The sequence below is a fragment of the Saccostrea echinata genome, unplaced genomic scaffold (genome assembly GCF_033153115.1).
Source record: "Saccostrea echinata isolate AGI-Se365-2 ecotype Australia unplaced genomic scaffold, CSIRO_AGI_Sech_v1 ptg000062l, whole genome shotgun sequence".
NCBI classification, from domain to species: Eukaryota; Metazoa; Mollusca; class Bivalvia; order Ostreida; family Ostreidae; genus Saccostrea; species Saccostrea echinata.
In genome coordinates, this window is record NW_026889811.1 from 771,347 (window position 1) to 787,048 (window position 15,702).

General features: G+C 35.1%; 1 protein-coding gene and 1 pseudogene across 1 annotated transcript; both read left to right on the forward strand.

Moving 5' to 3' along the window:
- Positions 1-9,136: 9,136 nt before the first annotated feature.
- Positions 9,137-9,746, forward strand: LOC133175268 (uncharacterized). The gene is made up of 2 exons (XM_061310369.1): positions 9,137-9,281; positions 9,316-9,746. Exons 1-2 carry the CDS (start codon positions 9,137-9,139, stop codon positions 9,744-9,746), a joined length of 576 nt encoding a protein of 191 aa, XP_061166353.1.
- Positions 9,747-10,984: 1,238 nt separating this feature from the next.
- On the forward strand, positions 10,985-12,522 carry LOC133175269 (uncharacterized; annotated as a pseudogene).
- Positions 12,523-15,702: the final 3,180 nt, after the last annotated feature.

Consider the following 15,702-nt stretch of genomic DNA (forward strand, 5'->3'; position numbering starts at 1 on the left):
TCACTTTGTTTTTTGTGTGTTTGTTTATGTTTAACGCCCCTCTCGAGAATTTTTCACTCATGTGGAGACGCCACCACTTGCCGGTGGAGAGCTACAAATTTTGACCTATACTCGGCATTCAGGACCATTGAGCAGTGAGGGGTCTTTTTCGTGCCAGCGCCTACTGCGACATGGGACCTCGGTTTATACGGTCTCATCCGAAGGACCGGTCTCTACGTCTCACAATGGGATTCGAACCCGCGAGGTAAGGATTAACTCCTTACTCCGCGACTCTAGAGCGAACCCTCTAACCACTGCGCCACGGGGGCGACGCACTCATTTTGAGACAGGAAAATAAATGATTTTTGGTACCAATAAACATAAAGTTTGAAGTTTTAAGGAAATAAATTTACAAAGCGATAAAACTTACATCGCATCATCGGATTTATCAACTTAATAAAAGAGAACAAATGGCTTAAATACAAAAGAAATTAGTTAAAAATATGTAAGTATTTTTTTTTTGTACATTATCACAATATCTCTCTCTTCGATAGGCTAGAATGCGTTCCCTGTTGTTGTATGCTGATTAAAAATGAGGGTTGAAGTTGAAATAAGTATAGTTAATTATGAGGACCTTAAATCACTAATTTTAAAAGGGCCAAGATTTAGGGAACCCCGATCTTTCAGCTGGCGTTATAATTTCATAAATATCATGAGATCTATGGAAGATTAGGCGAGGCAATGGGCCAAAAATAAAAAGAAAGACCTTGACACTTTGTCAGAATGGATTAAATGTATCAGATGTACGTTAACATTTCGCATTAAGCGATTGAGGGGCAATATGAAAACCATCTATCCTTCTGTGTTCAGTAGTTCAGAGGAATTAAAATAATTAGACAGACTACACGATCACTATGTGCTGGTCCTAGCTGACAAGCAGGTTACAACAATGTCTTTCTTTGTAAGGCTCCTTATTTTAATTGTATTTTAGAACTGGAGTTTGATTATAATTATATATAACTAATACACATAGTCCATTTTAAGGAGGAATTTCTTCAAAATCAAATGTCAGTTTTGAATATTTTCAATATTCCAAACAACCAAAATGAATTTGAATTACCATATTTATTATTGGATTCCGAAACTTCATAAAAATCCATACAAAGATTTGCGGGTTCCCGTAAATGGTCTACCAAACCTCTTTCTTGTTTTCTAGAAACTTTAGGAGCACTGTGCAACAATATATCCGAGAAGTGGTGTAAATCAGATGTGGAGACTTAAAATTCCAAGGAATTGTTGGAAAGTTTGAAATCACAAAATTTTACCGAAAATCAATGACATATAAACGACTTTTCAACTCTTTATACAATCATTCCCCACAATAAATTAAAGTCCAAGCTTTGACATCATTGACTGCTGCATTTTCAATAAAAATGGAACTCGTAAATTTACTTACCTTATCATGACTTTCCTTGTCATCGGTCATTTGCAAAATCGTTTTCCTAAAAAAGCATACACACAAGTATTCTGAAGTTCATTTTAAAAAGATGGGTTTTTGATTGACAATATCTAAGTTGTTTTTGGAGACCGGGTCTTCCAACAATCTGTTGGAATCCCTTGGGTACCAATTGCGTCCCATTAATAGCAGACCCATTTTCATATCATACAGAATTTATTCACAATTTTATACATGAGAAAAAGAAATCTCTTGCTCTGACCTTCCACTCTACACTTATATATATATCGACGACATATTGTCAATGAACAATAGTTATTTCCATTCATATGTCTACACGATATATTCCAGTGAGTTTGAAATAAAAGATACCACAGAGTCTGACACATCTGTTTCATATTTGGATATTTTGTTAGAAAGGACGTTAATGGTAATCTAACAACAAAGCTTTATGATAATCGTGATGACTTTAATTCTTTTCAATCGTCAACTTCCCTTACTTATGCAGCAATATACCTTTATCACCTGCATATGGGGTGTATATCTCTCAGTTGATTCGATACGCAAGAGCATGCTCTACGTATGTACAATTTCTAAAATGAAGTAAGTAATTGACAATCAAGATGATGAAACAAGAATATCAGCTGTCTCGTCTTAAATCATCATTTTGTAAGTTCTATGGACGATACAATGGCCTTGTCAGCAAATATAATTTTCTATTAAGTCATATGCTGACTGACGTTTTTCATACTAACTGTTAGGTCATTATTTACACACTGTATTGTCGACGAATTTTTCAACAGTGTTGAATTAATGAACTTTGAGCTTGAATACAGTTGTTTATTTCCATATTGCATTGCAATCAATGTTTTGATTTTAAACATAACCAGAATACACCTTTAATTTTTTTTTTCTTTTTTTTAAGTTTAACAAGAAATTTCATTGTATACCCCAATTAATTTTGGTCAACTTAGATTGAAAAAAAAAGCAAATATACATTTTTTTTTTTAAATTGTGTTATTTTAACCTTAAAAATTGGATGACTTATTTCATACGACGTTTAGACCTCTGTTTTCAAAGGAAAAAATTGACTACTGAATATTTCCTTCACATCATCAATACATAGGGCTCAAGCCGGATTTGACCGGTCGACATGGGTTTCTTTTTCTTCCTAGGCATCTAATACCACCTATGGAATTTCCAGGGATCCATTTTTATACCCTGTTCACAGATTTGATTTGTATTTTATTATTATTATTATTATTATTTTAGATCAATCACTGTTATGTTCACCTTTTCCATCAAAAGCATATCAATAATGATCTAGTTGAAATTAAAAAAAAAAAAACCTCTTCATGTATGTTTTAGAAATAAACTTCACCGAGTTGGCATCTTACTTAAGTAATATTACATAATTTAAAAAAATACTTTTATGTAGGTGCTTTTAATAACAGGAAGGATGGTAATTTTCAAAATCATAGTCTGTTTACGTAATTTATCCCATATGTTAATTTTTAAGTATTTCCTAAAAGAAAGAGCTAGGTTCACTTTATCCATAAAATGACCCCGCCCAGAATACCAATTAACTGATGAAAACCCCGTGTCCTATTTCAAAGGTTCAATTAAAAGTAGACATTGTGCTTTTATTCCCTACAAAAAATTTCCTCTGATCTTCGAGGTATAAAAACAGACTTTGTGAAATTGCAATGTTCTTCAATTTTGCAGAAAACGGGTGTATTTGAGTGTTTTCGGAAAAGAAGTAAAATTTGAACCCACCCCTCGATCGAAAAAAATAATCACGTTTTATCATCATGTGTAATATGTGGAATCATGTGTCTAGAAGAAATAAGCATCCCCTGTTGACCGGTCACAATCACCGTGAGCCCTATGTCAGTAGCCTGTCGTTTTTAAATAAATTGATCGTATTCAGTGCCTGCTCTGGAGTATCGAATAAGCTGGGGTACGTAAAAACTAGGTGCAGGTGATAGCGGAATATTAGTACATAAATAGGGAAAGTTGACGATGGAAAAGCTGAACTTTCTTGTTTGTTTTACAATTTAGTTGGTAGTTGGCAATTATCGTTTATAGTCAGTAAAATGAAAATGAAATTGATAATACGTCTTTGTGTTATATCTCAATGTCGATATAATAAACAGAACAAGTGTTCTTTTTTCCTCATGTAGAAGTCTTTAGATACTGCTTCATAGGAATATAAAAGCAGGTCGGCTGATAATGGAGCACAATTTGTGCCGATCGAATTCCAAAAGCTTCTTCAAACATTTCTGCAATTCAAAAAAAAGAAATAATAATAATGAAAATCCAATTTAAGATTTATGTTTTTTTTTAAAACAGTTATTTAGAATAAATTGAGAATATATATTTTTTCTCATACCATTCGAGAAACGTATGCTTTATCCTTGGGTATACTTTATTAATAGCCCTCCCGGTTTTGACAAGGTCCCTGTCACTAGTCAAAAACTCAAAACTTCTATTTGTGAAAATTCTTTAGTTATAAAATAACTAATAATTGGCAAATATGTTCGTAAAACAAAATGTATTATACCTCAATGAAATGTCAAATTTTATAAAAGGTATCTTACTGGCTACTGCGATGAAAGGTGTTAGCTCCCTCCCCCTCGATAGTTTTCATAGGTAACGTATGGTCTAGCAGTTAAGCTGTTGGAGCAAGATTCAGTTGACCATGCAGGAAAGTCTAATCACTTTCAACAATGCATCCTTATATTATAATATTAGCATATATTTACATTTGCAGATATTTCCCTTAAAAGGAACCTAAGGAAAAGTAAAAATATCCAATTCTGTTTGAACTTCTTTGAGGGTCAGGGATCCAATCACAGAGCGCAGTGATATTCCAATTCACAAGTGGAAAACAAAATGAAACAGAACACTAAATTTTTCGTTATTTTAATTTCACAGAATCGAATCTAAAATTTATACTTATATACAATCAACAAGTTTATATTCAATTTTACTGTAGAAATATATTATTGTGCTAACGATTTGTTGATTTTAGTTGAACATAGAGATTTTTTTTTTAATCAAACATATAACCATTAAAAATCCGTTTGGTTTCTTTAATGATTATAGTATTTATTAATCAAAGTCTGTGGCTGCTCATAAACTGCAAAAACTGCACTAAAGGTAAGTGTATCCACCATAGATTTTCCGTAATGATTTTAAACGAGACTGCTGATATTCTTGTTTCTTCAACTTGCTTGTTAATATCCTACCTAGTTTAAGAAATTGGTCATCATAGAGCACGCTCATGCTTATCGAATCAACTGAGAGATATAAACCCCGTATGCAGGTGATAGAGGTATTTTGCTGCGTAAGGGAAGTTGACGATTGAAAAATAGAAGTCATCACATTTATCATAAAGCTTTGTAGTTAGATTATCATTAACGTTTTTTTTCTAGTAAATTACCTAAATATGACACAGATGTGTCAGACTCTGTGGTATCTTTTATTTCAAGCTAACCGAGATATTTCGTATCGACATAAGAATTGAAATAACCATCGTTAATTGACAATACGTCGTCGATATATCAAAATGTCGAGTTGAAGGTAACAGCAAGTGTTTTGCACGTATGAGATTTTGAAGAAATTCTGCTTCATATGAATACAAAAATAGGTATGCCAACAACGGGGCGCAGTTGGTACCCAAGGAAATTCAAACAAAATCATATGTCAGTTTCCAATATTTATAATATTCCCAACAACCAACATGAATTTGAATTACCATATTTATAATGGATTTCGAAACTTCATAAAAAATCCTTACAAACAAAGATACATAGCGGGTTCCAGTAAATTTTCTTCCATGCCTCTTTCTTTCCTCCTCATTAAAATAATAAAAGTAGTGAAGGAGATCCTCAGGAGTACTGTGCAACTATATATTAGAGAGTTGCTCCTGATTTTTAACGATGAAGGTATATTGCTGCATAAGTAGGGGAAGTTGACGATTGAAAAGTGAAAGTCAACACGTTTATCATAAAGCTTGGTTGTTAGATTACTATTAATGTCTTTTTCTAGTTAAATATTCAAGTATGAAACAGATGTGTCAGACTGTGGTATCTTTTATTTCAAGCTCACTGGGATATATTGTATCCACTATTTTCCCAAGTCCTATAAGATACAAAAACCATCTTCCTCATCCTTAGTCAATCAACTGCAACTCAAAACTATACAATTTCTTACTTAATGCTTCAACTATTTTTTCTCAAACTATATGGCAAATAACGTTTTAGTGATCTGGACGGCCTTTGGTGAGATATCCGGCAAATGTTTCTATTTGCACGACGAACAACAATACTTTCTTTGTTACTGTTTAATAGTATTAAATAGTTTCTGTATCAATTGAATTGTTAAAAAAATATCATTTCCTTTAAGGAGGTTGGATCTTGCCATCAAAAGTGATGAGAATTTTTTATCAAGTATATTTTTAGAATTTATACACATAGCTTAATTAAAAATCAAAACAAAAAATGGGGGTCAATGAGCTTCCTTTGGCGCTACAGAATATTTAGTTTGACCTTTTTGCACTGTAAATACGTCTTACACATATATAATTTTTTAAAGTGTTTCCTCCAATTTTTTCTATTCAAATAAATTATGGGAACAAACAAATCTTATTTCATCTTGAATAGACACATTAAAATGTGTGACAATGAAAAATTTTTCAAATTACTCGGCATGTTCAATTATTTGACCCTTTTGCACTCAAAAAATTTCATTTTTCTGGCATTAAAAATTTAACAAGCAAAAAAATCATTTGAAAGTAATGACATTTTAGTGAATTTAAGAAGAATGGTCAAAAGTATCTTATATATGAAGAAAAGAAAATTAAAAGTAGGGGTCTGTGGTGTTAATTTTTAGATATTACTAAAATTGTGCTATTTTTTCTTGATTTTCACAATACATTTGCTATATTTATCAAATATGATGATAGAATTCATGACTACGGAAGCCCGTTGAGGCCAATTCAGAGAAAGAAATATTAAGGTCTTTCCACCTTTCTGTGGAAAGACCTCTTGAAATTCTATGTTTATTAGGTCTTTCCACCTTTCTGTGGAAAGACCTATTGAAATTGTTCTGTTTATTATTATTATTTTTCCGCCAAGTGTGTTTCTGAGTTTCAAGATTTATCGCAAAGATTTATAGTACATGAGAATGTACTCCTTAAAAGATTTTTGCAGTTGACCCTGCGTATATGAACTTTGACCTCTCCAAGAGTTATTACCCTTTTCGCAATAAAAGCTTGTTTTCGCTACTCCTCCGAAACCGTAAACCATAGAGATACTAATCCATCACCAATATCTTCGATTAAGTCAGTAGACGCTCTGACCTTTTGAGTGCGGAAGGATTCATCAACCCCTTTAAGTAGTTATTGCCCCTGAAAGTTTTCGAAGTTTACGAATAATGAAAAATTTTCAAAACGATAAGTTGTAGAGACATGAAACCAAATGCATTAGATTCCTTGACCTTAGACATTGAAGGTCGAAGGTCAAGGTCATTCCAAATACGAGAAATTAAGCTCTTTTTACAGCTCTTTTGTCTTTCAACATATACTATCTGTCTTTGCATCATTAATATGTACTATTAAATCTATTTCAAAGATTTCATTCTCGTCCCCTAAGCTTAACCCCTTTGAAAGTTATTGCCCATTGTGCGAAAAACCTTGTTATCGCTAGTCCTCTGAAACCGTAGACCGTAGAGACATCAAACCTGCACTAATGTATTCAGGGTCTTTAGACACAACTTTAATTTATCCAGTGCGAAAGGATCCGATGACCCTTTATATGAGTTACCGCCCTTTAATGTCTTTGCGCTTACTATTAAACCTTATAACTTTAAAACTAAAAGTCGTAGAAGAATGGGGTCAAAGGCAATGTTACCCTTAACCTTTGACCTTGAATATTTGTAAAAGGTCAAGGTCATTTCAAAATTTTTAAAATTTTCATTTTTTCCATCTCTCAAGGCATTTCTGGTTTCTCTTGTATAAAAATAAACAGTAGAGAGTTAAATATGAAGAATACATGAATATGAAATTTAAAGAAGGTGTAAAGACCACTAATTGTTCGAGAACAATTAGTTTTCTAGTTATTATTTTATTTCTCACCCGGACTTTTGAAACTGCAAGACTTATAAAAAAAATTATAGTTCATGATACTGGATATTAAAAGTTATTCTGAAAAATGCCCCCTCCCCCTCCATGTTTGAACTTTGGACTTCTTACGCAGTTATTTCCCCTTTCACTGTAAAGCTTGTTATCGCTACTCCTTCGAAACCGTAAACAGTAGAGGTACGGAACCTTCGCCAATGTCTTCGACTAATTGAGGGGACTCTTCAATCTTTTCATTGCGAAAGTATTCGTTGACCCGTTCAATGAGTTATTGCCCCTGGAAGTTTTTGATGTTTACAAATAATTTAAAAAATTCTAAACAATAAGTTGTAGAGACATGGAACCAATTGCATTAGATTCTTTGACCTTTGACCTTGAAATTTATATGAAGGTCAAAGGTCAAGGTCATTCCATATATGAGAAATATATTTCCTTCTATAGCACTTTTGTCCTTAAAGATTTATCATGTATCGTTACTTAATTAATATGTACTCTTAAACTATTTCAAAGATTTCATTCTTGTCCCCTAAGCTTAACCCCTTTGAAAGTTATTGCCCCTTGTGCAAAAAACGTTGTTATCGCTACTCCTCTGAAACCATAGACCGTAGAGACATCAAACCTTCGCTAATGTCTTCAGGGTCTTTAGACACAACTTCACTCTATTCAGTGCGAAAGGATACGATGACCCCTTATATGAGTTATTGCCCTTTAACATCTTTGCACTTAATAGTAAGCCTTATCATTTTAAAAGTATAAGTCATAGAAGCATGGAACAAATTTCAATGTGATCTTTGACGTTTGACCTTCAATATGTGTTAAAAGTCAAAGGTCAAGGTCGTTTCCAATTTTTTTTAAAAATTATCATTTTTTTCTATCTTTCAAGCCATTTATGGATTCTTTTTGAATTAAACTTTTTTAAAACTCTTTTTAAATTAACTTTAGAGAGTAAAATATAAAAATCAAGGAAATTTAAAGAAGGTGGAAAGACCTCTAATTGTTCGAGAACAATTAGTCTACTAGTTTTTATTGCGTTTAAATGCAATAATTATTGCGTTTAATCGCAATAATCATTGCGTGAAAACGTAAAAGATTGCGTTTAATCGCAATATATATTGCGTTTAAACGCAATACTTTTGCGATTAAACGCAAGAGGAATTATGATTATAATTTTTTGCTATTTACTATTTTACTATTTACATGTGTGTAATGTTTTATGCAATAAATATAGCATGCTTGAGATTAACGCCGGTGGAGTGCGAAATTTCCAGCCAATAATTAACGAGCTAGGGTCACGTGGTCAGTTGAGCGGATCAGTTGTATTTTGATACCCGCACGCTGACCACAGTATACTTTGAAACACGTATATTTCGAAGAAATTTGAAGCTGACGCTTAAAGAAAGCCAAGAAGTTGTGTTTTGTAAGTTACGTTATTTGAAAATGATTAAATTATTTTAGTCGGCTTATAGTCTGGTAGTGCGGGGGTATCGTTTAAGTAGCCGTACGAAGAGGGTTTTTTTTTTTATTTTTATTTTTTTTTTTAATTGTGACGTTTGATAAGTATGGCTTCTGGACTTGATGTTTGTATCATTGGACATTCTTACATCCGTAGATTGAAGGAATATTGTTCTAGTAAGGGTATAATTAATTTGAAGTTGGATGACAGTTTTAATGTGAATTTCCATGGGAAAGGAGGTCTTCGTTTACGCCACCTTAATGTATCTCAAGGACTCGGTGCTAGAAGGGAACTTTTTCTATTTCATTTCGCCGCCAGATATTATGTTCCTACAGGTCGGGGAAAATGATATAAGTGATCTGACTTGTTGTGAAAAGTTAAACGGAGACCTCATATCTGTGGCAGCATATTTGCGGGATGGCGTCGGTGTAAAAATGGTGATAATTGGACAGATGATACGAAGATTGCCTTTCGCAGCCTGCAAAAGCTTTAATGACAAAGTAGTAAAGACAAAAACGCAGCTGGAGCTCAGGACCCAGTCTTTGCCGGGGTTTCATTTTTGGCGCCACAGGGGTTTCTGGCATGAATTGAGCTATCTGGGTTCAGATGGCGTACATCTGTGCTGCACCCCCTCGCACGACCAGCCCATGCGGAAGTTCCTTCGAAGTATAAGGAATGCAGTGATTCAGTCGCTTAACTTATTAAGGCCAGTATAACATTGTCTCATTATATATGTATTGCACAGTGGGGTGTTTATGCTTATGGTAGGCTATACAAAGATTTAGGTCGTAAAGATAAAGTTAGATACTCTGTCAGACAATGTCGTTTATTAAAGACAAGTAGATGACTGAATTACGGTTAGGCATTTAAATATGTTCCAAATAATCATAATTACACAGGCACGTTTGGTTAGCTTGTTTCTGTGAATACATAATGTATAAAGCAGATTTTGCCCTATTTGTTCTGTTATTTAATCTCGATGGCTGTATTAAGGACCATGTTGCTCATAATGATAATGGTTTCCGTCTTATGTAGCGATTAGTTATTTGGACATGGTTACGGATTAATCAAAGTTTCCCATATTGTTTATTCTTCGGTGCAAAATATGTAGGAAACTATAGTACAGAGTCTATATTTTATCTGTTTGATTAAGATTGGTACAGAGTTTTAGGCCATATGTATTTATCATGTGGAAGTAGAGGTACAAAGTTTATGTATGAACCTACCTACGTTGTTTAACAATGATACAGAGTTTGGGCCTTATATGTACTTATTGTGTGGGAGTTTGGGCACAAAGTTTATCTGTGCCTACCCACCTTTTTAACAATAGTACAAAGTTTATTAGGCTGTATATATGTACTTATTGTGTGGGAGTCTAGGTACAAAGTGTACCTGTACCTACCCACGTTGTTTAGCAATAGTACAGAGTAGATCGTATATATGTATGTACTTATTGCTGGGAGTTTGGGTACAAAGTATACCTGTACCTACCCACGTTGTTTAGCAATAGTACAGAGCAGGCCGTATATATGTACTCATTGTGTGGGAGTTTACGTTCAGAATTTTTATATACCTTTCCACATATTAAATAATAGTACAGAGATTAGTCTTTATATGTACTAGTCGCATTTGGAATTGTAAAAAGTGGTTTTTGTTATCAAGTTTATTAACAATGTTGATATGAATGGAATTTACCTATAGATTAATTGAGATAAGAGGTTATGTATTATCGTATTAATGTTAATGATTGTGTTGAGAAAGTTTTTAATTGCTACCCAGTGTTAGTTTAATCGAAATCTAATATATTCGCACATATCGTAAGGTGACAAGATATATAAAAGCGAATGTTGGGTATTTCTTTAAATGATTTGCCAGTCATATAACCAGGTAAATATTATAAGGTACGGTTACCAAATTGGCATGTTTTACACGGTTTTGGTATGTTTCAGGAACAATGCCTCCTAAACAAGCTGGGAAAACACCGAGGAAAAGGAGGAGGATTCAGTCCCCGGGGATTACAGTGGTAGAACCAACTACATCTGTACCAACCCTGCCTCAGAATAACGGCACAGGAGAACCATTTGATGGAACTCAAGGAGCCACTCATCAAACTACAAGTCTTGAACCTCGGCCTATTGTCACTCAAGTGTCAAATCAAGTCTCGATTGACTATGCTGAGCTGGCAAAACAAATACTGGTACAACAACAGAATTTATGTACGCACACAGCGTCCCAACCTCTAACTCTGAATCAAGCTACAACAGCGTTGCCCCCTGTGGCATTAACTCAAAGCCAGCCAAATGGACAGATTGTTCAAGCACTATCTACAGAAAAGTCATCCGCAGCTGCCTCATCAACGTCCCAACCTCTAACTCTGTATCAAGCTACAACGGCGTTGTCCCCTGAAGCGTTAACTTCAAGCCAGCCAAATGGACAGATTGCTCCAGCGCTATCTACAGAAAAGTCATCCGCAGCTGCTTCATCATTTACATCATTATTAGACACAGTTTTTGCAAGTGAGTCAGCAAGCAGGTCATATGAGCATGTTCCTATTGAAATAAGTGATTGTGTGCCTCTTGGGGCAATGGTATCTCCCAAAATCAAGCAAAAAATTTGGAATAATGAATATGTGGAGATGCGCTTACTTTTACCATCCACAAATGAAGAACCCTTATCAATAACAATAAAGGCATGCAAAATTTCAACGAGCATCTACAAGCAAAACCCCGCTATCAATAAATCAATGAAAAGATGCTTTTCATATTTTTTAGTTGCATTTACATACAAAAATTTCCCCAAGAGGCATGCAATCTGATTAAATACGCTTATACAGTCCGCGAAATCAGCAGGCTTCATGTTGATCAAGCCTGGAGAAACTATGATGAAACTATGATGAATCTTTCAGAAAGATTAGAGAATCGGCACATTTGCCTTGGGAAAAACCCTTTACAGAACTTCTCCTAAAAGCAGCATCCATGGGTGCTAGGTCATTGAATAAATCTCATCCTTATGTGGGAAAAAATCAGCCCTTTCGAGCAAACAAATTTTGCTACGGATACAACAGAGGACACAAGTGTAACTCCAAACAATGTAGATATTCCCATTCATGCCAAAACTGTAATGGCCCCCATCCCAAAGTACAATGCTCTGGAGTCAAAGTCTCCCAGACATTTACCCCACGGGAGAAGGCGCCTACCAACACCAATAAACCCGGAAAACTTACAAAATGAATTAATGGGTTATGACACTTCCAAGTTACAGTACTTAGTTAATGGCATCAAATATGGTTTTAGATTAGGATGTACAACAACCCCATCAACTCACCCTCCTCACAATCACAAATCCGCTATCGATCATCCTCAGGTTGTTGAGGATTATATTAATGCTGGTTTAGCCAATGATAGGATTTCAGGGCCGTTTTTATATCCTCCGTTTTCACATTTTAAAACTTCTCCTCTAGGTGTTGTCCCTAAATCTGATCCCAATAAATTTAGGATCATTTACGATCTTTCATATCCTAAGGATGACTCTGTAAATTCCAACATTCCAAGAGAAAATGCTGAAATTTTTCATGATTCTATTGATGATGTGGTTGCTCTGGTCCGTAAATTTGGTAAAGGGTCCCTGATGGCGAAATCAGACATCAAAGATGCGTTTCGTATCATGCAAGTAAATGAACTCGACTACCACCTTCTTGATTTTGCGTGGAAGGGACAATTTTATTTTGAACGTTGTTTACCCATGGGAGCTAGCTGCTCATATCAAATACTTGAAAAGTTGAGTGATGCATTACAGTGGGTTATGTTGTCTAAGCTCGGTGCTTCAGGAATGTCACACATTCTAGATGGTTTCTTTTTTATAGGCCCGGCAATTCAGACAAATGCAAGCATGATTTAGACAATTTCCTTTCATTGTGTGAGAGAATTAACATCCCTATTAACAAAGAGAGAACATTTGGGCCAGTTATCTCTTTGACTATTTATGGAATAGAAATTGACTCTCAGGAGATGGTTAGTCGTTTACCGCAAGAAAAAAATCGATAAATGTCGCAACGTGCTTCTGCAATATTATAAGAAAAAAAAGGTCACCCTGAAAGATCTTCAGTCTCTTAAAGGTCTTTTAAACTTTGCTTGTTTAGTCGTAGTTCCTGGAAGGACCTTTTTACGACGCTTGATTGATCTAACTATAGGTATTAAAAGCGCGCATCACTTTATTCGCCTTTTTTGTGAACCAAGAGCAGATCTAACTATGTGGCTTCACTTCATAGAGCATTTTAACGGGAGATCGGTTTTGTTTCATGAGGCCTGGGAATCCTCAGACACCCTCAAATTATATACGGATGCGTCAGGGTCTTTGGGTTATGCTGCAGTTTTTGGCTCTCATTGGTTTGTTGGTGAATGGGATGAAAGCCTTGCCAATATAAATATTGCAATAAAGGAATTGTTCCCAATCGTCCTAGCCCTGGAAATTTGGGGTTCAAAAATGAGCAATAAGTAAATTTTATTCATGTCCGATAACATGGCAGTGGTGCATATCATAAATAAACAATCTAGTAAGGACAAACTTTTGATGCGTTTAGTACGCCGCTTAGTTCTTGTTTCGTTGTCGCACAATATTTGGTTTAAAGCAAAGCATATTCCAGGAAAATTTAATATTATAGCAGATAAGTTATCTCGTTTTAATTTCAGGCAGTAAGGGAGAAGGCTCCTCACCTGGACCATCTGCCAACTTCTATCCCCTCTCATCTCTTGCAGATCTAAACTCAACTACTTGTTCCATTTTGGCTGCGTCGCTCTCGGGAGCTTCACGTGCTGCATACAGACAGTCGTGAAACTTATTTCAAACTATGAATAAAGGTCCTAGCTCTCTTCCATTGAGTCTACAAAATGTTTGTAATTTCATCGGTTATCTATTCAAAAAACAGTACAGTGCCAGTAGCATTGCATCACATGTGTCTGCATTGAGTTACCTGCATAAACTCCTGAACCTCCCTGACCCAACTCAAACTTTTATTGTTAAGAAATTACTTAAAGGGTGTAGTAGGTTGTTACCTTCACAAGATACTGGGCTACCCATCACTAAGGAGATCCTGCACAAACTTTTCAAGGCAACTAAAATGACAGTATCTCAGCCACTGAATCAATTGTTGTTAAAAGCGTTGTATCTCCTTTGTTTTAATGCATTCCTACGGTTAGGAGAGGTTGTTGTAAAGTCAATAGCAGACAGAGGTCGGGTTTTGCAAGTACAGGATGTCACATTCCATGCTGATGGGTACCTGCCACACAGTGTTCAAATTGTCATTCGTCACCACAAAACACAAAAGAAAAATGATCCTATAATTATCTCTATTCCAGGGAGTTCGGGAAGTGAATTCTGTCCTGTCCAAGCCCTGCATGAGTATTGCACAAAATCATCTCACTCAGCAAGTCCGTTTTTTCAATTTGTAGACGGCACCCTAGTCACTTACTCGTTTGTCAGCTCTCAGCTTTCAAAAGCCATATCCTTTGCAGGATTTGACCCCAAGCGTTTTAAAGGTCACAGTTTTCGTATAGGTGCGGCCACTCATGCTGCGCAAATAGGATATTCAGAAAGTTGTATTCAACATTTGGGACGTTGGAATTCAAATGCTTTACATAGATATATAAGGATGAAATCATTTCAATTTTAATAGGGTATTTAACATGCAGGTCAGTGTTCAACTGCTGCTCTATGTCTTCTTCAAGCGATGCACGTTAAGCTGGATTAAAAATCAAATTAACTTTTTGCAGATGCATGGTTGAGACAGGTCAGAGTATAACTGCTGTCATTGGCAGGTCAGTGAGTAACTGCTTTCAATTCTTTTTGGTACCCTCCCCTTACCTCCCTTCCTTGCTGGCTCATATGACAATATATAGTCATTATTTGCAATGTTTTATTAGGCATCTATGACAGGCCAGTGTTTAACTGCTGTCCATGCAATATAATGAGAATTATGTTTTACAATATAGATGTCTTTTTTGATTTGTTATTTTTTTATTATTATTATTCGCAAGGATCAGCTGGGCAGGCCAGTGTTTAACTGCTGTCCTTCTATAGAACTACATATCTTAGAAAGTGTTTATTGTATATATACAAGAGTGTTGGAATGTTTATTTTTCTTTTGTTTATTGTTAAATAGCTTTATCTGGGCAGGTCAGTGTTTAACTGCTGTCATACAGATTTACTGCGATTTTTAAAGAAGGTATTTTGTGTGTGTGTGTGTGTGTGTGTGTATGTGTGTGTGTGTGTGTGTGTGTGTGTGAGGGTGTGGGTGTGGGTGTGTGTGTGTGAGGGTGTGTGTGTTTGTATGCATGCTCACCTTGGATGGCACGGATGCGAATAGCAAGCATATCACATCTTGTGGCCCATTTTGTTTGGAGGTGCCATCTTTTTGATATATTTTTCTTAAAATTTTTGATCTTATTGTTTTATAGGAAATTTTTCTAGTCATTTTTTGGGGGATCAGACATTTTTTATATTTTACGTAACTTTCAATCTGAGCTTGTGAGTCTGATCCCCCTTCTTTTGTGTAAAGTATTTTCTTTTATACCGTCATTTAAATAAATGACATTATTCATCTCTGTGAATGTGTTTGAGTTAATCTTTATAAAAATAAGCAAAAACTAGCTGTGGTGAGCCTGCCGAGCATTTGAA

What these genes read in the sequence shown, in the direction of transcription:
- LOC133175268 (XM_061310369.1), top strand. Translation starts at nt 9,137, where the DNA reads ATGGCTTCTGGACTTGATGTTTGTATCATTGGACATTCTTACATCCGT. An exon ending in GAAAGGAGGTCTTCGTTTAC is followed by an intron (nt 9,282 to 9,315) that starts GCCACCTTAATG and finishes ACTCGGTGCTAG; the next exon opens with AAGGGAACTTTTTCTATTTC.